The 21,871-nt window shown below is 52.8% G+C and overlaps 1 protein-coding gene across 1 annotated transcript in view; it reads left to right on the forward strand.

Moving 5' to 3' along the window:
• The window catches only part of LOC149913327 (uncharacterized), a 19,957-nt gene extending 5,759 nt beyond the window's left edge, over positions 1-14,198 (forward strand). The window contains exons 3-4 of the mRNA XM_090129924.1: positions 4,873-4,988; positions 11,590-14,198. Of these exons, the coding sequence (XP_089986050.1) occupies positions 4,873-4,988; positions 11,590-12,679 (1,206 nt within the window). The 3' untranslated portion in view covers positions 12,680-14,198. The remainder of the gene's footprint in view (positions 1-4,872; positions 4,989-11,589) is intronic.
• Positions 14,199-21,871: the final 7,673 nt, after the last annotated feature.

A 21,871-nucleotide genomic window follows, 5' to 3' on the forward strand; every position in this document is an offset into this window, starting at 1 on the left:
CAGTACTCCCAGGTCCCTTCCTCTTCACAGTCATCCAGCTGCTCAGCCCCAAGCCTATAGCACTGCATGGGGTTGTTGTGGCCAAAGTGCAGGACCTGGCACTTGGCCTTGTTGAACCTCAGCCCAGCGATCCAGCTTTTCTAGATCCCTCTGAAGTGCCTCTCTGCCTTCAGGCAGGTCAGCACCACCTCCCAACTTGGAGTCATCTGCAAACATACTGAGAGTACACTCAATCCCTTCATCTAGGTCATCAGTAAAGATATCAAACAAGATGGGCCCCAGTACCGACCCCCGGGGTTGCCAGCTGGATTTAGCTCCATTAACCACTACCCTTTGGGTGCAGCCCTCTAGCAGTTCCTTAGCCAAAGAAGGCTATACCTGTCCAGGCCATGGGCAGCCAGCTTCCCCAGGAGAATACTGTGGGAGACCATGGAAAAGGCTTTGCTGAAGTCTAGGCAGATTACATCAATAAATAGCCCTTCCCTCATCTACCAGGCTGATCACCCAGCCATAGAAGGAGATGAGCTTTGACAAGTATGACCTGCCTTTCAGCCCGGTCCCTTGGGCTTGTGACAGTCCAGATGGAGGAGGAGCTCTCTGTCTCCACCTGAATCACCAGGGGTGTATTCTGTGTAGCATCCCAGACTTACAGATAGGGACACAAAGTGCCCTGATGATAACTGATCTGCCTTTTAAAGGCAGATGTAAAGAAGGCATTGAGGACCTCAGCCTTCTGCTTATCCTCAGTGGTTGCACTCCCCGCTGCATCAAGTAAAGGATGGAAATTCTCCTTGGTCCTTCTCTTACCATTGATATATTTATAAGAGGATTTCTTACTCTCTTACTGCGGTGGCCAGTCTGAGTTCAAGTTGGACTTTTGCCTTCCTAACTTCCTCCCTGCATACCTTAGCAACTTCTTTGTAATCTCCCCAAGTAGCCTATCCCTTCAATTTTGTCACCTTACTGCCCTTCTTGTCTCCCTAGAGCCCATCTGACTTGCTGGGATTGCTGAATAGCTGTGTTTTGCTACCTCCTGCTTGTAACATCCAAAACCAGTGGTATAAAAATCAATGGGAATTTGTTGGAGTAAGTTTTTGAGTATTCTTTATTTTAGTAAAATGCACTGAATGTCTTTGGATGAAAGTCCAAATACCTACCCAAGTGTATTACAGTAATCATGGAATTTCTATTTCAAAGAGTTTTTCAAAGCCCTTCAAATGGAAAGACAAAAGGAAATGCAACTTCGGAGAAGTAAATGGTGCATATTAAGCAAACAAGCATCTAGGAATTTTAAAGAGGACTAACTTATGAAAACTGACTCCAGTAATGTTAGCATATAGCTTTCTTTATGAGGGTACTCAGGAATTCTTTTGGTAGTGAATGATACAATCCCAACTCCAGGTACACACTCAGCTTGGAAATGCGTGCACATTGTGTTTGGTTGGCCAGCTGCTTTGACTCCATCACATTGCATCATCTTGTCTTGATTTCTTTGCTCCCTCTGTTGAAAGCTTTGCTCAATCTAGACATTGCAGGTGCTGAATCTGTTATTTTGATCCACGTGAGATTGATACAGAGATTAAACAGAAAATAAGGTAGGGTTCTGCCACACTAATTTGAGTGTCTTAGGAGCACAATCTTGCTTAGGATAGGGTATCTGCCACAGTGCCAATTGTCATCGCCCCACAGCCTTTGTGGGAATCAGACTTGTAGAATTAGCTCCTTGAAGAGAGGGGCTCACAAGGTGTTAATCCATGTAAACTTCAGAGTGCCAGGTTGTGTGATGGCATTTATAGGGCAGAACCCATAGAGAATATGCCTCTGTCGCCACTCTGTCTTGTGATGACACAGCACCTGCTGTAGCATGGGGTTAGCGGGACTGCAGGCACAGCGGGATGGGAGCTGAGCCAGCCACAGCCTGGCAGATGCCGTGCAGGGTGCCCTGCCTGGTGCTGGGCTTAGGCTGCCCTGTGCTGGTGAGGCTGCTTGGGGTGGGTGTAGGGCAGCTTCCTGCCAAGCAGGACCACAACCAGCAGCAGGTTACTTGTGTGAGCAGGGGCGTGGGGGGAGAGCGTACTGCACTTGCTGTTACTGCCTCAGAGGAATGTTGTTATCTTTAAAATGTTTTTAACTGCTGTAGGACTCATGTCATTCTTACCTCCACTCTAGAGCACTCTGTCACTACATTTGAGAGTACAGGCTAAGAGTACAAGCTGTTGTTGGATTTCATTTTATTTTTACTATCCACAGGAAACAGTGGGTTGTTTCAAAAATAGAATCGTCTTTGCTAAGATGAAGTTTCACTCCATGTAACACAGAACCCTGAACTCTTGGTATTTTATAGCTGATACAACCAGTCTTTCCAATCTACTGAAGAAGTAGGCTTAGGAACACAGAGAATAAGTCCCAGCTGCAGTAGATGATCGTGTAGCTTGAGAAAGGCTGACCCTGGGGGCTCAGGTAGTTCAGATCTAACCTTTTGGTATTCTAAAGCGTGAATAATTCAGCTGATGTACTTTTCCTTGTATTGTTGCCTCTTCATTGTTGATGGATAATTTCAGTAGTTTTTGCTGGGCTGGTTGCTGATTAGCAGATAGGCTTTCGTACTTACCTTCATAAGGCAAAGTGATTTTAGAAATCGTAAATGTTCTGCTTCCGAGTGATTTTCTTCCATTTTTTGATTCAAACAAGAACAACTTATGATTATTTTTATTTTTTTTTAATGCTAGGCATTGTGTTCAAGTTAAAAAATTAACACATCTGTATAATCAATGACAATTATATAAAGGAATATTATATAATCAAATAATATTAAGATGTTATAATAGCAAAATAAGCAAGAGAGTTAGGCACAGCGAGACAAAGAGAGTAAATAGGATGCTTACCCGTGTTGTGGGCTTGCTCAGGAAGCTCCAGTGGAGTGGATCTTCTGAAGAGAGAGAGAGAGAGATCCTTCCCCACTGGTAGTCAGCTCTTACATGGGTCTAGGAGAGGTGGAGCCAGGCTCCACCCCTTCCTGCAGCACAGCTGAATTGCTTTCACCTGTGCTCCCAGGGCTGCCTCAATGCTCACCTCAGGTGATTAATCAGAGGTTCAGGCCATGACTCAGCAGTTCCCATACACACATTAAACATAGCTTTGTTTACATGTTGGTAACTGCTGAGGCTTTGGCTGACAACAGCTTTCAGCTATGTCTGAACTATACTGGATTTGTCTCATGCTTTTAGTATGTCAGTATTTCTCTTCCAGACCTCTGAATCAATTATTCCTCTGCTATTTATCTTTTTTGGTTGCTAGAGAGAAGAGTTACTATGTTACATCCTGATTTGTAAAATCAAGCGTGGTGATTTTCAGTAATTTAGGATTATCTTGCTTTTCTTTATGTGAAATAAATGGTAACCTATCCTTTTCCTTTGTGTAATGCAGAGGGATGGGGTTGGAGGTCTGGCTGGTTCATGTGGCATCCCAGATTTTCCTACACAGCTTAAGTTAATTCCTACATAACCTACATAACCAGAAATTCTCAAATATGGTAAAACTTGATTTCTAGTTTTTTGGTATGTATGTTAAAGTCACTTGTTTCCAGTTCAGACAGCATTGCCTCACATATGTTTGTTGTCTCATAGTAAAAAATTCTTTTAATAATTTGGCTACGTACATACTCCACCCATAGTTTGCATATTGTCTTCTTATGATGAGGTTTGCCTGTTAAGTAGAAAGACAGTGAGCTTAGATTACAGAAGCAGAGGAGCAAAGACAGCTTAGAGGCTCAACACAGTATAGATGAGTTAGACTTTTACTTTAAAGTTGTAATGTTCTGGGTCTTATGTGGGATGAGATACAGGTGTGAGTGTTACAGACAAGTGTTTTTCCTGGGTACATTGTTTACCTGCTGCCATGCAAGCCAGCTCTTTTTTTCTCTGCCTCCGCTTTTATTGCCCATACCTATCTGCATCACAAAATCTCTAACAGATTTCGTTTCTAAAATTGTATGTCCAGAAGAAGGGCTTATCGCAGTCTTTATATCATCCTTGGATGGAAATTGGTAGTGTATGGGGGAGTTTGCATAAATTATTAGCATCTTACCAAAACCAAGGAACAGGAAAAAAAAAAAAACCCAAAGAAATGATTATAGCTGAGCCAGGAGGAAACATTATCTTCAGTTTGTGGAGTCTACCCTTTGTCCCCATTCTGCTCAGCACTGACTGGATGGGGTTAACATTGACCACTAACAAAAGCGCTCTGCTACCTGTCTCACAGTGCTCCGGTCTTTGTTGCTGCATTATGAGTGTACTGCTCCTACTGACATGTTTTCTCACACCCTCGCTTGTTATCTGAGCAGTGTTATCCCTCACAAGCTGTACAGTACCTGCTTGCTCCAGGTGCTACATAAGCACAGCAGAAGGATGCCAGGGGGCTTGCAGTAGTGTCTGCACACTGTTGTTCTTTCAAAGAAGCCCCTATTCTGGCTAACTGTAGAAGAAACCATTTTTTTCCTTCATAAGATCCTTGCAAACACAGTCAAAGTGAATGGAAGTTTGTGTCTAAATGTCTTTTTGCAGTAGGGGCAATGAGGTTATCTATTTTTCAGGAAGATAAGTGAGACAGTAAGGAAAACTGCTGGCTCAGGCTTCACCTCCGTTGTTGTGTTACCCACTCACAGGTATCATGTCTTTGGTAACGGGGTGTAACACAATGAATCCTGTACCAAGACTGCTGTCATAGGTCAACAAGGGCCTGTGATGCCAGGGTGAAGGCTGATATTGCAGATTACTTCCAGTCACTGGAATACATGGAGTTTACACAGTCTTGGACATGGGGCTGTGCTCCTTTATTTTTTTTGTTTGTTTGTTTGTTTCCTTCTTGTTGCAGGGAGACAGCTGTTCGTTCTGCCCCTGTGAGGTCACTATGTGGAATGAAAGGGTCTGCAGCTGTGGAAGGAGGATCACTGCGTCGGGGTGGCTGCACGTTCAGACACATGGAAATTGGTGTGTTTGCCTAAAGATGTGTTCTCAAACTCAATCCCCAAAACTACTGCATTGCTGTAGGAGGCTAAATGTGCTTTTACAGGCTAGATTCACTTGCTTTGAAATACCGGTTTTGATGACAGGGAAGACAATTGAATGCTGCCAAAGATCTGTGTTGATGAGACAGGAAATAGTGGGCGTTGGCCTCCTGTGAGATGGGCTTGATACTGATCCACCAGGACTCTTCTGTCCTGGATTTCTACAGAGAACGTTGTTCTAGCTGCTTGTAGTTTTGAAGTGTGGGGAAGGAAAGAATGGTAAGGAACTAAGAACCTGCAAGATAATTTTGGATAGATTTAACTGAGGCAGCTGAAGACAATGTTTCCCTCTGAAGAATCCAACTGTTTTGCACTGTGTATTAGTTCAACAGGCATCTGGATTGGACGCAGGGCTTTTCTGTTCAGGTTTCTGTTTGTTCTTTCATGGGACTGTTCTCTATGCATGTTGATTCAGGTCGAAAACCCTGGGATTTACAGTTAAAGTAAAAGATAGTTGTATTATTGCATTTCTACTATTTTACCACTAAGTAAAGCAAGTGTTTTGCCTTCCTGCAGAGAGATGCTTTGTTCTAACTGGCAGCCACAGACTCCTTCTGGGCTGGCGACCCTGAAGTCTCGTCTCTGGTGGAGGTAGCAGCATGCCCAGCAGCTACCCCTTCCTCCTCCCAGGCACGGATGCAAAGATTTTGGCCTCCTGCAGACTCGGTGGTCATCTCTGCTTTGCCATGACCATGTATTCATTTCCTTTGCTTTTTCGTGTTGCTGCTGCTGCTTCTGGATGGGTTGATGTTGGTTTACTCTGTTTGTTTTCCTGGTTGTTCTTCTGTTGTTTCTGCCTTGGTGTCCTGCTCCTTCTGCACTGCAGTGCATTGGTTTCTTTTCAGTTTTGTTGATTTTCGTTCCCCGTCTGTTTCTGTTCTTTGAACTAACTTTTTCTGTCCTAAGCGTATTCCCCTGTGTTTGTGAGGGTTTCAAGGGATTTAGCTTTGCTTTCCTTGGCTTCCCAGTCCTTCGTCTTTCTTTTATTTTTCCTGGTTTTGCTTGGCTTTGGTTTGCTCTTTGTTTTTTTGTTAGTATCGTGGCCCTGCGTTGCTTTTCAGTTTTCATTCTTTCTTTCCATGGCTAAGCATTGGTGAGCTTTTTTATCTGTTTCCTTTGTTTGGATTGTTTGCTTCATCTTGGTTTGCTTTGGTTTGTTTTCCTTCTTTGTTTTGATTTGCCTTTTGCTTTTTCTGCGGTGAGCCTTTTTGCTTTTTCTGCAGTGAGCCTTTTTGCTGTGCTTTCCATTGTCTTTGTTTCATATCTGATGGTCCTTTGTCTTTCCTGCTCATTTCTTTGCATGATGTTGTTTTTTGCTGAAAGCATTCCTTTCCTTCTCAGAGTATGTTTCTTGGCTTTGCTTTGTTTGTTATTGTTATTCATTTTCTTAATTCTTTTCTTTCCTGTTCTTTTCTTTGGTTTATTTTCCTTTTTCCCAAGAGGATGGCTTGCCTCTAAACCAAATGTTGAGCCCTTTGGTCTTAACACTATCCCCTACGTGAAGCTCTTAACCCCAAACTTAAAGAAGAAAGGCTTAGCGTGTAATCGTGTCTAATAATGTTAACACTTTGCCCTCCTGCTTAATGGGTTTTCTTTAAGCCTGCTAGGAAAATGTAACCCTTAACCAGCAGGTTAACTGTCTGCCTGTTAACTGTCTTATGCCTACCACTTACTCTGTAGTGTAACTCATATCACTAACTCAAATGCATAAACCTGAAATCTTCACTCTAAAGCAAACAGGTAATATGTAACCCTCACCAAATGGATAGCACGTAACCGTTTACTGTTAATGCAACTGGGAAAGCCTTAACCCAAATCAAAAAAGGGCAGCCCTTAATACTAACACAAGAGGGTAGCCCTTAACCATACCCCCATGTGGGAATCCTTTACTCTAATCCAATATCAGAAGCGTTAAACCACAAAAGGGAAGCCTTTCATCCTAATTTAATATGGTACCTCTTCATCCTAAACACTGGCCCCGAACACTCACCTGTAACCTAAAGGGTTTTCCTTAAACCTTAGCACTAGAAGAAATTGGTAACATTTCACCTTTAAACGTAATCCAAAATAGTGACCCTAAAACCTAATGCAGAAGGGTAACCCTTCACAATTAGCAGTAATGCTGAACTTCACTATGCACTTCAGCATAATCCAGAGCGGGATGAGGCTGAGTTTGTCTGCTTCCAGGGCTGCTGTGAGGCGCGGGGCTGGTGAGCGGCTGCGGGGCCCGTCGTCATCATGGAAACGCACTGTGACAGCACACAGGTTGCGGGAGCCCGGGTGATGGCTGCTGTGACATCCTGTGGCGGGCCTGGAGCTGCAGCCTCCAAGCTTTTTTGGCCTTGCACCCTAAGGAGTTAAGCCTGCTGTCCTGCACATGGTCCCACTGCAGAAGCTCTTTGGACGTAAGAAGTTTCTGGGGAGAGGGTAGATGCCTGAAGGCATTATTTTCTTCCTTCCAGAGAGTTTTCTTTTTCTTTGTTCTTTCCAATTGGATTTTCTTTGCTTTTCCTTTTCCTATTTAATATTTTTTTCTTTCTTTCATGCTTATTTCTCTGTTGCTTTGCAATGCTTTTTCTTACTTTTTTTTTTCTTTTCCTTTTTTCCTTTTCTTCCTTTCAGGCAGAGCCCTGGGGGCTGCTTGGTCAGTGCCCTTACTTGGAGCAGGAGGCTGGGTTTTCCTTCTGAGGGCTTCATGCACAAATAGCAAGGAAAACTGGGACACAGAGCAGTCCTCAGGAAAAGCACTACTTTCCTGAGACGCTGTCTCAAGCTGCCTGTGCTCACCCTCCTCTCTTTTCTTGGAAGGTAACTCCCCTGCTTTTTCCATCTCTTTGTCTGATTGCTTGCATTTTTGTACAGCTAGGGCTTATGAGATGTGTCCCAGGAAGGAACAAAGAGAAAACCTAGGTAGAAAGACAGTGCATCAAGTCCAGGTGGCTGTTGTGTATCTGTACCTCTCGTCGGTGCCTTCTAAAGCTCTGTCTTCTTCCGCTGCCCTTCCGCATGGCTGAGCTTCAGGGGAAGGCCACTTGCATCAGCTGGTGTCAGAAACAAAGCAGTACTTGAGGAGCGCAAGCTTCCTATGTTCGATCATAGTTCCTTACGTTTGCCATTCCACTTCTACATGGTGTCCCGTTTCTACAGCTGACTCAGCTGTAGATGTCTCTCCTACATCAAACACATCCTTTCATTCAAAATGTGGGTTCTTACCCACAGAAGCTTTCCATTTCCCACTTTCTCAAAAAGATGGAATCGACTCCTAAGGCTGCTTCCCTAAAACAAAGTGTAATTTTTCTATTTCGCTGAAACCAGTCACCAATAGAAGTTGTCCTCTCCTTTATTACTGTCTCGTCTGTGTGTGCTCTTCCCCTGTTCTGTTCTTCTAGGGCTCTTGTCAGCATCCAATCTCTGCGCCGCAGCTCTATGTCGGACTTTATTTTGGGGTGGAGGAAGGTACGTAGGGCCTAGATTTGTACAAGAAAAGCTATTGTGCTGTGCCCAGAAGGTGATGAAGAAGAGCCCTGGGGAACCAGGAGCACAAAGGCAGCGTGTTTCTCCGAAGGCCACAGCGTGAGCACGTGTTCCCTTTGGCGGACTCCTTTGTACCTCTCCAGGAAGTGCTTTGGAATGGAGAATTTTCTGGAGTTGTTTCCAGTTGTTGCTTGGATGAGCTGAGGCTTTTCTCCTTGTATCTTGGCAGGAAAGCAGAGCGGAGGGAACGTCTGTGGTGAGATGCTCAGGTGAAGTTGCCTTCCGTGCACCAACAGCCTGTTTGTGTCCACGTGATGCACGGTGAAGGGAAGCCTGCTGTTCTGTCAGTAAGCCTGCCTAGTGGAATGATGTTTTTGGCCTTTTTGGCAAGTGTGTGAGGAGAGGTCCTTGGACAGGCTTTTCTTTTCTGGTTTTATTTTTGGTTACTTTTTTTTTTTTGTTGTTTGTTTGTTTTTTTCCAGGGGACCAGGGCTGTTCAATTGTTAGTTACAATGGTTGATTGGTGCTTGTTTGAAAAATATTTGTCATCTCGAGAAACAGTATTCTTGCACCAGAGAAGGAGAAAGTCTCCCCCGATGGAAAGAAGGGCTTGTTGAATGCCTTGGGTGAGATGTTGCAGAAGAGGAAATGAGTGAGGTTAGTTAAAATGTGCCACCTGGGTTCTGTTTGAGCCCCCTCCAACCCCACAAGTGCCGTCCAAAGCTCTCCGGTGCCGCCTGGTGCTCTTTGCAGTTCCCCACTAAGGTCCCATTGCCTCTCGGCGTTGTCTGGACTCTCCTTGTGCAAAGTCAGTGCCCCCCAGTGCTGCCTGGAGCCACCCCAGTGCTGTGTGCGGCCCTCGCTAGCCTCCCAGTGCCCCGCAGTGGACCTCCCCGTGCCACCAGTACTGCCCAGTGCCCCCAGTTCAACACCCCCATTGCTCAGTACGTGACCATCTCCTTCCCCAGGAACAAAACAAGGCAGCAGAGATGATGACAGCAGCGATTGTGCTAGAGATGTTCAGTGTGGAGGAGCTGCAGCTCTTGGCTCCCTGCAGCCACCCCAACATCCCCAGAGGTGGGCACGGAGGCCTGGGGGGGCTTTGGTGCTGCATGAACGACTGCAGGCAGAGGTGTAGCAAAGCGAACGCAAACCATTTAATAGTTAAACGTACAAAAGAGTAAATAAATGACAATATTCCCAACCATTTCCCACCCTAACAATAGTTGCTGATCCCACCCCCTAAAATTCCCACCCTCTAATCAGTTTCCCACCCCCCGATCAAGTTCTCACCCCCCCGCTCCCTCCCACCAACAGTTTCCTCCCCGTCCAAAAAACTTCCCAGCCCCCAACATTCCCACCCCAGTAATTCTTTCCTCCCAGTTCCAACGATTTTGGAGTATAACATTGTATCAGAGTACAATTTCTCACTCAGAATTGCCACCCCACAAAAGTCCCTCCCCCTCCCCACATCCCCAGTGCCAGCAGTTACGGAGTACAAGAGTTTTTGATGCCAGCCATCTCCCACCGCAGCCAGTTCTCACCCCAGTCATTTCCCACCCCAACAATATCACAGTACAGCCATTTCATTTCCCACTCCAAAAAGATCCCACCGCCCCAAAATGCCCACCCACAGCCATTCCCCACCCCAAGAATTCCCACCCGCAATTCCCACCCACAGCCATTCCCTCCCCCCAGCCATTCCCACCCGCAATTCCCACCCGCAATCATCCCTCCCCCCACCCCCATTCCCACTCGCGATTCCCACCCCCAACCCTTCCCCACCCCAGCCATTCCCACCCCCCAACCATTTCCCACCCCCCAAGCAACATTTCCCAGCCCAAAGCTTTGACAGTCCAAGACTTTTGCAGTCCATCAGCTTCAGAGTCCCACATTGCCCCAGTCCAAGACGCCGCTTGTGGACAGCCCAGTTTGGGAGGGGTAGGGCTGGCGCCGGTGCTGGTGCCCCTGGAACAGTGCCGCTGCTCTCTGGGTGTCGTGGGGGCCAGCGAGGAGCCCAGGGCTACAGGGAGCCATATTCATCGGCTACGGCCACGTCTCCTGCTACACCAAGAGGGCTGGTTTCTTGGTCTGCTCCCGCTCGGGCCAGAGTTGGGGTGTGATGGGCACCGAGCCCTCCTGCTGGCCGCCGTGCTGCCACAGCCAGCTTTGCCTAGCGCCGATGTTTGTGGCCTGGAACATCCTGGCAGCGCGGCAGCTTCCTCTTTGCGGCTGGGATGCTACCAGCGTGCTGCTTGTGCCCGGTGCTCTTGCGCTTGGTGGTGGTGCAGGCGGGCGTTGGGCACCTGGGTGGCTCGGTGCTGTCCCCGTGGTGCTTGTCTGCCAGCCGGCAGGAGATGCATCCGGGTGGCAGTGCGAGGCGCGTGAGAACCACGCGGGGCTGTTTCTGCTGCGCCTCTTCCAGGAGCCGTCCAGTTTGCGGCAAAGGAGGCACGGGGCGCTTGGCTGTCTCAATGCTGTCCCCCTGGTGTTTGTCTGCCACCCGGCAGGAGATGCATCCGGGTGGCAGTGCCAGGCGGGTGAGAATCACCCGGGGCTGCCTCCGCAGCACCTCTGCCATCAGGTGTGCCGCGGTGGGCGACGGTGGTGCGGAGGCAGCCAGTGGGTTTGGCAGTGGCAGACGGGTGAGAATCACCCGGGGCTGCCTCCGCTGCACCTCTGCCATCAGGTGTGCAGTGAGGGGCGCCGGAGGTGCTGGGGCAGCCAGTGGGTTTGGCAGTGCCATGCGGGTGAGAATCACCCGGGGCTGCCTCCGCTGCACCTCTGCCATCAGGTGTGCAGTGAGGGGCGCCAGAGGTGCTGGGGCAGCCAGGGGGGTCGGCACAGGCAACTCCGGGGATGCTGTCTTCTGCGGGAGCAAGTTGGTGCGGAGCCCAGATTCAGCATCTGTCTCGTTGCTGAGCTCCCTGCTGGCCCTGGGGGAGTCAGGCAGCTCTGCGATGGAAGAGCAGGAGTCGAAGCTGCTGGAGACATCTGGGCTCAGTCGCTCCGTGGCAGTGATGCACTGCATCAGGTCTTTGCTTTTGCAGCTGTCCGGAGCGCTGGCTGCTTCTGGAAAAGCGGAACATCCCCCAGAACAATGATGGCAGCCTTCCCACGCCAGCTCGGTGTGGACACGGACCCGCCATCTCTGCAGAGCACAAACTCACCATCAATCCAGTTGAGGAAATGGTCAATTTCCGCATCGTCAGCAAGAGTGTTGGTGCTGGGTCTCTCTTCTGGAAAAGGGAAGAAATCCCCAGTGGGGCAATGCCAGCTTTCCCACGGCCACTCGGCGCAGACAGCCGCCCAGCAGCTGTGCTGCTCCCAGACTCACCGTTGTTGATCCACGTGAGCAGGTCATCCATGTCTGCGGTGTCATCCAGGATGCCTGTGTTGGCCGTCACTTCTGGAAAAGGAAAAAATCCCCAGTGGGGCAATGCCAGCTTTCCCGCGCCCACTCGGTGCGAACACCCCCCCGCCAGTTGTGCTGCCCCCAAACTCACCCTCGTTGATCCACATGAGGAGCTCCTCGATGTCGTCCGCGATGTCCTCCGGGGTGTCTGCGCTCGTTGTCACTGCTGGAAAAGCAAGAACATCCCCGGTGGAGCAATGCCAGCTTTCCCACAGCCAGCCGGTGCGGACAGCGTGCCGCCCGCTCCGCAGCCCCTGAACTCACCGCCTGGTTCCAGCGTGGCAGCGCTGCAGGTGAGCGGAGCCGTGGCGGGATGGGGGCACACGTCGGTGGGCGCAGGGTGCCCCCGGTCCTCCGAGAGCACCACGGCGTCTTGGAAGGGCTCCATCGGCGCCTCCCAGGTGTCAGGCAGGGTGCAGGGCACGGGGAGCACCTGCTGCTGCAGGGAGGGTACCTGCAAAAGAACGGGTGGGGGGCCGGGGCGGGCGGGGGCCTGCGGCAGGCAGGTGCCTGCGGGCTGCGGGGGCTCCCCGTGGAGGAGCACGGCCCCAGGCCACAGCCCCATGGGCTGCTGGGGCAGCAGCGTCCCTGCCAGCAGGGGATGTCCCGAGCAGGGAGCAGGGGCGGTGGGGGAAGCCATAGCTGGGTGCAGCCCCCCAGGTAGGAGCAGCAGCACCGGTAAGTGCAGCCCCGCAGCTGGGGTCAGGCCCCCAGGTGGCAGCTGAGCCGGGGTTGGGGGCAGCCCCCCAGGTGGGAGCTGCGCTGCCTGTCCCCAGACACCTGGTCCCCCAGGCCAGACAGAGGCCTGAGGTGCCAGGTAGGTGGCAGTGGGGACAGGGGAGGGTTGGGGTGGTACCGGCATCGGTCCGCGGACGGTGGGCTGCATCCAGGCGGGGTCCGGTGGCGGCACAGTCGCTTCAACGAAAATGGCGTCGGGTGTCAGAGGCACCGTCAGCGCTCGTCGAGGGAATCTCTCTGTGGGGAAATGCCAGAAGGGGCGCTGGGCTGAGAGCCGGGGCACTGGGGTGAGATCCGGGTGAGAGGAGAGGGATCTAGGGCGCTGGGGTGCGATCTGTGGTCACAGGGATGAGTTCAGGTGTGCTGGGGTGAGATCTGGGGCCCTGGGCTGAGATCTGGTGCGCTGGGCTGAGATCTGGAGTCACAGGGGTGAGAGAGACCTGGTGCGCTGGGGTGCGATCGAGGGTCACAGGGGTGAGAGAGATCTGGTGTGCTGGGGTGAGATCTGGGGTCACAGGGGTGAGAGAGATCTGGGGCCCTTGGCTGAGATCTGGGGTCACAGGGGTGAGAGAGATCTGGTGTGCTGGGGTGAGATCTGGAGTCACAGGGGTGAGAGAGATCTGGTGCGCTGGGGTGAGATCTGGAGTCACAAGGGTGAGATCTGGGGCCCTGGGCTGAGATCTGGGGTCACAGGGGTGAGGTCTGGGGTGCTGGGGTGTGATCGAGGGTCACAGGGGTGAGATCTGGTGCGCTGGGGTGAGATCTGGGGCACTGGGGTCAGCTGGAGCATCAGAGCAGGGGGAGCCCGCTGCCTTACCTGCCATGACAGCTGGAGAGTGGCAGTTGGGGGAGCCCCTCCCCCCAGGGGGGTTCCGTGACTGTTGGGGTCAGCCCCTTTCCCCCAGGCTTGCGATGGTTTGACTTTTCGTACCCAAACATCCTTCCCACGCCAGTTGTTTCCCATCCCGATGACCAGTGACCATCCCGATGGGCATTTGGCAGCCCAGTGCTCTTCCTTGCCAAGGGTCTGCCCGTCCCAGTGGGGATTTGCCATCCCTGCAGTGAGTTCTCACCCCAGGGATGGTTTCCCCTCCCGTCCAAGCGATTTCCAGTCGTCACCGCCCAAAATTGTGTTTATCCAGGCCATGGCTAAGAACTTAAAGTGCCAGCATTAGTTACGAGTTCTTGAAAGTGGTAGCGGCCGTGGTAGGCCAGTTAGACCTATGGTAACAATGAAAAGGAGGGATTTCTGTGGGACAGCCCTGGTTTAGCTGAGAACAGTGCAGGAATGAGTCAGTGCCCGTGCAGCGTATGCCGAGCTTGTTACTGTGAACTGGTCCTTTGTGCCTCGAAGAACATCACTAACTTTAAACCGTGGACTTTTTCTCCTGGCTTTGGCTGTCTCTTGGGGGCATTGCTAGCGAGGACAGAAGAGACAGCATTGTCTTTTCTGCTCTTCCCTCTTCCGTGCTTCCCCTTTCTGCTCTCTTCCTCATCTACTCTTCAGCTCTTCTCCCTGAGTGTTATCCTCTTTTTTTCTGCTCATCTGCTGTTCTTTCTTCCTTGTATCCTGAGTCCTCTCCTGCATCTGTACTCCTCTTCTGCTTTTCTTTTTTCTTACCCGTATCCTCTCTTCTCCTCTTGTTCTCCTCATCCACTCTTCTGACTTAACTGTATCCTCTTTGCACATCTTGCGCTCTACGGTTCTTCTGTTCTGACCACTCTCTGCTCTTCTACTTCACTGCTCTTTTCCTTCTCTGCTCTTCTGTGCTCTCTTCCTCCCTTCTGTTCTTTTTCGTTTCTGCGCTTCTCACGGACCCGTGTCCTGTCTTCCCATCTTCTGTACTTCTGCCATACCCGTATTCTCTCTTCTTCTCTTCAGCTCCTCTCCACTTCTGCTTTTCTGCCTTAGCTGTCTTGGCTCATCTCCCTTTCTGCTCTTCTCCCCGTCTGCACGTCTTTCTTACCTTCATCCTCTCTTTTATTCTCCTGCTCTCCTCCTCTTCTGCTCATCTCCTCATTGCTCTGCTGTCTTGCCTGGATCCAACCGTTTTCTCTCTTGCGCTTTTCATCTTCTGCACTTCTTTCTTACCTGCATCCTTTCTTCTTTTTCTTCTCTGCTGCTCTTCTTTATTTCTGCCTTGTCTGTATGTGCTCTTCCCCTGTTCTGCTCTTCTAGTGCTCTTGTCAGCATCCAATCTCTGCGCCGCAGCTCTATGTCGGACTTTCTTTTGGGGTGGAGGAAGGTACGTAGGGCCTAGATTTGTACAAGAAAAGCTATTGTGCTGTGCCCAGAAGGTGATGAAGAAGAGCCCTGGGGAACCAGGAGCACAAAGGCAGCGTGTTTCTCCGAAGGCCACAGCGTGAGCACGTGTTCCCTTTGGCGGACTCCTTTGTACCTCTCCAGGAAGTGCTTTGGAATGGAGTATTTTCTGGAGTTGTTTCCAGTTGTTGCTTGGATGAGCTGAGGCTTTTCTCCTTGTATCTTGGCAGGAAAGCAGAGCGGAGGGAACGTCTGTGGTGAGATGCTCAGGTGAAGTTGCCTTCCGTGCACCAACAGCCTGTTTGTGTCCACGTGATGCACGGTGAAGGGAAGCCTGCTGTTCTGTCAGTAAGCCTGCCTAGTGGAATGATGTTTTTGGCCTTTTTGGCAAGTGTGTGAGGAGAGGTCCTTGGACAGGCTTTTCTTTTGTTGTTTTTTTTTTTTTTCAGGGGAAATGCTATTTCAGTTGTTAGTTACAATGGTTGATTGGTGCTTGTTTGAAAAATATTTGTCATCTCGAGAAGCAGTGTTCTCGCACCAGAGAAGTGAGAAATCTCCTGTACATCCTGTCTTCTCCATGAGACCTTTGCACAATGTCTCTAGCTGCCTGTAGAAATGGTGGGGGGATAAATGGGGAAGAGCTGAGGTGCAGTTTCTGTGCGTGCTCTGTACACGGAGCAGGCGTCGCCTAGTGAGAGCTAGGGGCCCTTTGCAGCGTGGTGGATTTGTTTTCCTTGCTTGTTGGAGCGTGATGCTTTTGTAGGTGCTGTGTGCATTGTAAGTAACTGTGAACTGTGCTGAGACAACAGGTGTGCTGGAGAGAGCCCCGCTGCAGCCTTTTTGTTTGGGCAGTTTTATTCCCTCTGGGGATTAAAGGGGTCTTGAAAAACTCACAAGTGCAACGTGCTACTGCTCCAGCCTGTCAAGTGGAGATGATGCCTTTCCTCCCATTGGGGCAGGGAGGAAAGTAGGTGAGAAATTCATCTGCCAGTGTGAAGTGGCAGGTTCGGAAGATGGTAACAGGCACGGTAGGCCAGGTAGCAAGATCTCAGAATCCTAGTATCGCCAAGGTTGGAAGAGACCTACGAGATCAGCAGTCCAACCATCCACCTATCATCAATAGTTCTCACTCGTCCATGTCCCTCGACACAGCGTCTAACCGTTCCTCGAACACCTCCAGGGTCAGTGACTCCACCAACTCCCTGGGCAGCCCTTTGCAGCGCCCAGCCACTCTTTTGGAAAAGCAGTATTTCCTACCATCCAGCCTGAATCTCCCCCGGCTCAAATGGAGGCCGTTCCCTCCAGTCCTATTGCTAGTTAACAATGTGAGTTAACAGTGAGAGAGTGTTAACAGTGAAAGTGAATGTGTGTGGGGCATCCCTGACTTGGCTGACAGGAGTGGAACAGTGTTCACGTGGACGGCGGGGGGCTTGTTCCTGTGAAACGGTCCCTTGTGCTCCAGGAATCTCTCTGACTTTCTATCATGGCCTCTTCCTCCTGGTTTTCAGTGTGTACAGAGGCACTGGTAATGAAGAGAGAACAGACCTCTTCCTGGGCCACAGAATGGAATGTGCTTGAGAAGCAAAGGCAGGCAGGTGTGTGCAAAGCAAAGGCGTGTGTGTGCTTGCAGAGCAAAGGGAAGCATGTGCACGCATCGAAAGCAAAGGCGGGCAGGTGCTTGTGAGGCAAAGGCAGGTAGGGGTACGTTTGTGAGGCAAAGGCAGGTATGGGTGTGCTTGCTTGCTTAGCAAAGGCATGCAGGTGCATGCTTGCATAGCAAAGGCAGGCAGGTGCATATGAAGGAACGGCAGGTAGATGGATGCATGCTTGCTTCGAAAAGGCAGGCAGGTGCATGGCTGTGAAGCAAAGGCAGGGAGACGTGTGCTTGCTTAGCAAAGGCAGGCAGATGGGTTCTTGCAAAGCAGTGGCAGGCAGGCAGGTGATTGCTTGTGAAGCGAAGGCCGGGAGGTGGTTGCTTGGTTAGCAGTGGCAGGCAGGTGTGTGCTTGCAAAGCAATCTCTAGCCAACTGAGGGGATGATGTTCTCAGGTTTTGTTGCTCTTTAATGACTTTTCTTTTTTTTTTTTTTTTTCCTTTTCTTCTTTACTGCCTTCAGTGTCCCCGTCTCTTCCAGAAGCTGCTCTTTTGGCAGCCGCCGCGTGGGCTCATTAGATGCCCTGAGTGTTTGGAAGAGAGCAGTTTTGTTGAGGGCTGTTGGTGGAATTTCTGTTGCCAGGAGCGCGCAGACAGAGAAAGAAGCGTTGTGCAGGCGGGGCAAAAGGAGTGCTGGGGGTCCTGGGAGCAGCAGTGAGGGAAGGTGTTTGAGCTAGTGCCGTTCCACTGGAACGTCCCTTTGGTTTTCTACTTCTGAGAGTACTGGAACTGGTTGCAAAAGATGTGACTTTAAGCGAGGGTGCAGAGCAGATTTAAGCTTTACAGGCGGCTGTGCCAGAGCATGAAGCATCATCAGCAGGCATGGGTAGCACCAGCTTGAAACATCAGGGGAAGCAGTTAGCTTCCTCAAAGCCCCCAAGTGGAGTGCCAAGGTGATGAGATGAAGCAGCACTGAGGGTGGTTTTCCAGGATCTGTGTCTTCTAGGGCTCGGGACCAGGGCTGTCACTGGGGTTGCTTTCACTGGACACCCGCCACCCCTCCTCAGGACCCATGGTGAGCGTGTGGGTGACAAACGTGTCACTGAGTGAGAGCATCAGGGTGGGAATGCATGGAACATAGCGGCCAGGGGAGAGACAGGCAGCACGGGGAGGGGGCGTGGGGGGGGAAGGTCAGCCCCAAGGAGAAAGTCTCCCCGCATGGAAAGAAGGGCTTGTTGAATGCCTTGGGTGAGATGTTGCAGAAGAGGAAATGAGTGAGGTTAGTTAAAATGTGCCACCTGGGTTCTGTTTGAGCCCCCTCCAACCCCACAAGTGCCGTCCAAAGCTCTCCGGTGCCGCCTGGTGCTCTTTGCAGTTCCCCACTAAGGTCCCATTGCCTCTCGGCGTTGTCTGGACTCTCCTTGTGCAAAGTCAGTGCCCCCCAGTGCTGCCTGGAGCCACCCCAGTGCTGTGTGCGGCCCTCGCTAGCCTCCCAGTGCCCCGCAGTGGACCTCCCCGTGCCACCAGTACTGCCCAGTGCCCCCAGTTCAACACCCCCATTGCTCAGTACGTGACCATCTCCTTCCCCAGGAACAAAACAAGGCAGCAGAGATGATGACAGCAGCGATTGTGCTAGAGATGTTCAGTGTGGAGGAGCTGCAGCTCTTGGCTCCCTGCAGCCACCCCAACATCCCCAGAGGTGGGCACGGAGGCCTGGGGGGGCTTTGGTGCTGCATGAACGACTGCAGGCAGAGGTGTAGCAAAGCGAACGCAAACCATTTAATAGTTAAACGTACAAAAGAGTAAATAAATGACAATATTCCCAACCATTTCCCACCCTAACAATAGTTGCTGATCCCACCCCCTAAAATTCCCACCCTCTAATCAGTTTCCCACCCCCCGATCAAGTTCTCACCCCCCCGCTCCCTCCCACCAACAGTTTCCTCCCCGTCCAAAAAACTTCCCAGCCCCCAACATTCCCACCCCAGTAATTCTTTCCTCCCAGTTCCAACGATTTTGGAGTATAACATTGTATCAGAGTACAATTTCTCACTCAGAATTGCCACCCCACAAAAGTCCCTCCCCCTCCCCACATCCCCAGTGCCAGCAGTTACGGAGTACAAGAGTTTTTGATGCCAGCCATCTCCCACCGCAGCCAGTTCTCACCCCAGTCATTTCCCACCCCAACAATATCACAGTACAGCCATTTCATTTCCCACTCCAAAAAGATCCCACCGCCCCAAAATGCCCACCCACAGCCATTCCCCACCCCAAGAATTCCCAACCCGCAATGCCCACCCACAGCCATTCCCCACCCCAAGAATTCCCAACCCGCAATTCCCACCCGCAGCCATTCCCTCCCCCCAGCCATTCCCACCCGCAATTCCCACCCGCAATCATCCCTCCCCCCACCCCCATTCCCACTCGCGATTCCCACCCCCAACCCTTCCCCACCCCAGCCATTCCCACCCCCCAACCATTTCCCACCCCCCAAGCAACATTTCCCAGCCCAAAGCTTTGACAGTCCAAGACTTTTGCAGTCCATCAGCTTCAGAGTCCCACATTGCCCCAGTCCAAGACGGCGCTTGTGGACAGCCCAGTTTGGGAGGGGTAGGGCTGGCGCCGGTGCTGGTGCCCCTGGAACAGTGCCGCTGCTCTCTGGGTGTCGTGGGGGCCAGCGAGGAGCCCAGGGCTACAGGGAGCCATATTCATCGGCTACGGCCACGTCTCCTGCTACACCAAGAGGGCTGGTTTCTTGGTCTGCTCCCGCTCGGGCCAGAGTTGGGGTGTGATGGGCACCGAGCCCTCCTGCTGGCCGCCGTGCTGCCACAGCCAGCTTTGCCTAGCGCCGATGTTTGTGGCCTGGAACATCCTGGCAGCGCGGCAGCTTCCTCTTTGCAGCTGGGATGCTGCCAGCGTGCTGCTTGTGCCCGGTGCTCTTGCGTTTGGTGGTGGTGCAGGCGGGCGTTGGGCACCTGGGTGGCTCGGTGCTGTCCCCGTGGTGCTTGTCTGCCAGCCGGCAGGAGATGCATCCGGGTGGCAGTGCGAGGCGCGTGAGAACCACGCGGGGCTGTTTCTGCTGCGCCTCTTCCAGGAGCCGTCCAGTTTGCGGCAAAGGAGGCACGGGGCGCTTGGCTGTCTCAATGCTGTCCCCCTGGTGTTTGTCTGCCACCCGGCAGGAGATGCATCCGGGTGGCAGTGCCAGGCGGGTGAGAATCACCCGGGGCTGCCTCCGCAGCACCTCTGCCATCAGGTGTGCCGCGGTGGGCGACGGTGGTGCGGAGGCAGCCAGTGGGTTTGGCAGTGGCAGACGGGTGAGAATCACCCGGGGCTGCCTCCGCTGCACCTCTGCCATCAGGTGTGCAGTGAGGGGCGCCGGAGGTGCTGGGGCAGCCAGTGGGTTTGGCAGTGCCATGCGGGTGAGAATCACCCGGGGCTGCCTCCGCTGCACCTCTGCCATCAGGTGTGCAGTGAGGGGCGCCAGAGGTGCTGGGGCAGCCAGGGGGGTCGGCACAGGCAACTCCGGGGATGCTGTCTTCTGCGGGAGCAAGTTGGTGCGGAGCCCAGATTCAGCATCTGTCTCGTTGCTGAGCTCCCTGCTGGCCCTGGGGGAGTCAGGCAGCTCTGCGATGGAAGAGCAGGAGTCGAAGCTGCTGGAGACATCTGGGCTCAGTCGCTCCGTGGCAGTGATGCACTGCATCAGGTCTTTGCTTTTGCAGCTGTCCGGAGCGCTGGCTGCTTCTGGAAAAGCGGAACATCCCCCAGAACAATGATGGCAGCCTTCCCACGCCAGCTCGGTGTGGACACGGACCCGCCATCTCTGCAGAGCACAAACTCACCATCAATCCAGTTGAGGAAATGGTCAATTTCCGCATCGTCAGCAAGAGTGTTGGTGCTGGGTCTCTCTTCTGGAAAAGGGAAGAAATCCCCAGTGGGGCAATGCCAGCTTTCCCACGGCCACTTGGCGCAGACAGCCGCCCAGCAGCTGTGCTGCTCCCAGACTCACCGTTGTTGATCCACGTGAGCAGGTCATCCATGTCTGCGGTGTCATCCAGGATGCCTGTGTTGGCCGTCACTTCTGGAAAAGGAAAAAATCCCCAGTGGGGCAATGCCAGCTTTCCCGCGCCCACTCGGTGCGAACACCCCCCCGCCAGTTGTGCTGCCCCCAAACTCACCCTCGTTGATCCACATGAGGAGCTCCTCGATGTCGTCCGCGATGTCCTCCGGGGTGTCTGCGCTCGTTGTCACTGCTGGAAAAGCAAGAACATCCCCGGTGGAGCAATGCCAGCTTTCCCACAGCCAGCCGGTGCGGACAGCGTGCCGCCCGCTCCGCAGCCCCTGAACTCACCGCCTGGTTCCAGCGTGGCAGCGCTGCAGGTGAGCGGAGCCGTGGCGGGATGGGGGCACACGTCGGTGGGCGCAGGGTGCCCCCGGTCCTCCGAGAGCACCACGGCGTCTTGGAAGGGCTCCATCGGCGCCTCCCAGGTGTCAGGCAGGGTGCAGGGCACGGGGAGCACCTGCTGCTGCAGGGAGGGTACCTGCAAAAGAACGGGTGGGGGGCCGGGGCGGGCGGGGGCCTGCGGCAGGCAGGTGCCTGCGGGCTGCGGGGGCTCCCCGTGGAGGAGCACGGCCCCAGGCCACAGCCCCATGGGCTGCTGGGGCAGCAGCGTCCCTGCCAGCAGGGGATGTCCTGAGCAGGGAGCAGGGGCGGTGGGGGAAGCCATAGCTGGGTGCAGCCCCCCAGGTAGGAGCAGCAGCACCGGTAAGTGCAGCCCCGCAGCTGGGGTCAGGCCCCCAGGTGGCAGCTGAGCCGGGGTTGGGGGCAGCCCCCCAGGTGGGAGCTGCGCTGCCTGTCCCCAGACACCTGGTCCCCCAGGCCAGACAGAGGCCTGAGGTGCCAGGTAGGTGGCAGTGGGGACAGGGGAGGGTTGGGGTGGTACCGGCATCGGTCCGCGGACGGTGGGCTGCATCCAGGCGGGGTCCGGTGGCGGCACAGTCGCTTCAACGAAAATGGCGTCGGGTGTCAGGGGCACCGTCAGCGCTCGTCGAGGGAATCTCTCCGTGGGGAAATGCCAGAAGGGGCGCTGGGCTGAGAGCCGGGGCACTGGGGTGAGATCCGGGTGAGAGGAGAGGGATCTGGGGCGCTGGGGTGCGATCTGTGGTCACAGGGATGAGATCAGGTGTGCTGGGGTGAGATCTGGGGCCCTGGGCTGAGATCTGGTGCGCTGGGCTGAGATCTGGGGTCACAGGGATGAGATCTGGGGCCCTGGGCTGAGATCTGGAGTCACAGGGGTGAGAGAGACCTGGTGCGCTGGGGTGCGATC

The sequence above is a fragment of the Phasianus colchicus genome, chromosome 38, assembly GCF_987193195.1.
Source record: "Phasianus colchicus chromosome 38, bPhaCol1.hap1.1, whole genome shotgun sequence".
In the NCBI taxonomy this organism is placed as follows: domain Eukaryota; kingdom Metazoa; phylum Chordata; class Aves; order Galliformes; family Phasianidae; genus Phasianus; species Phasianus colchicus.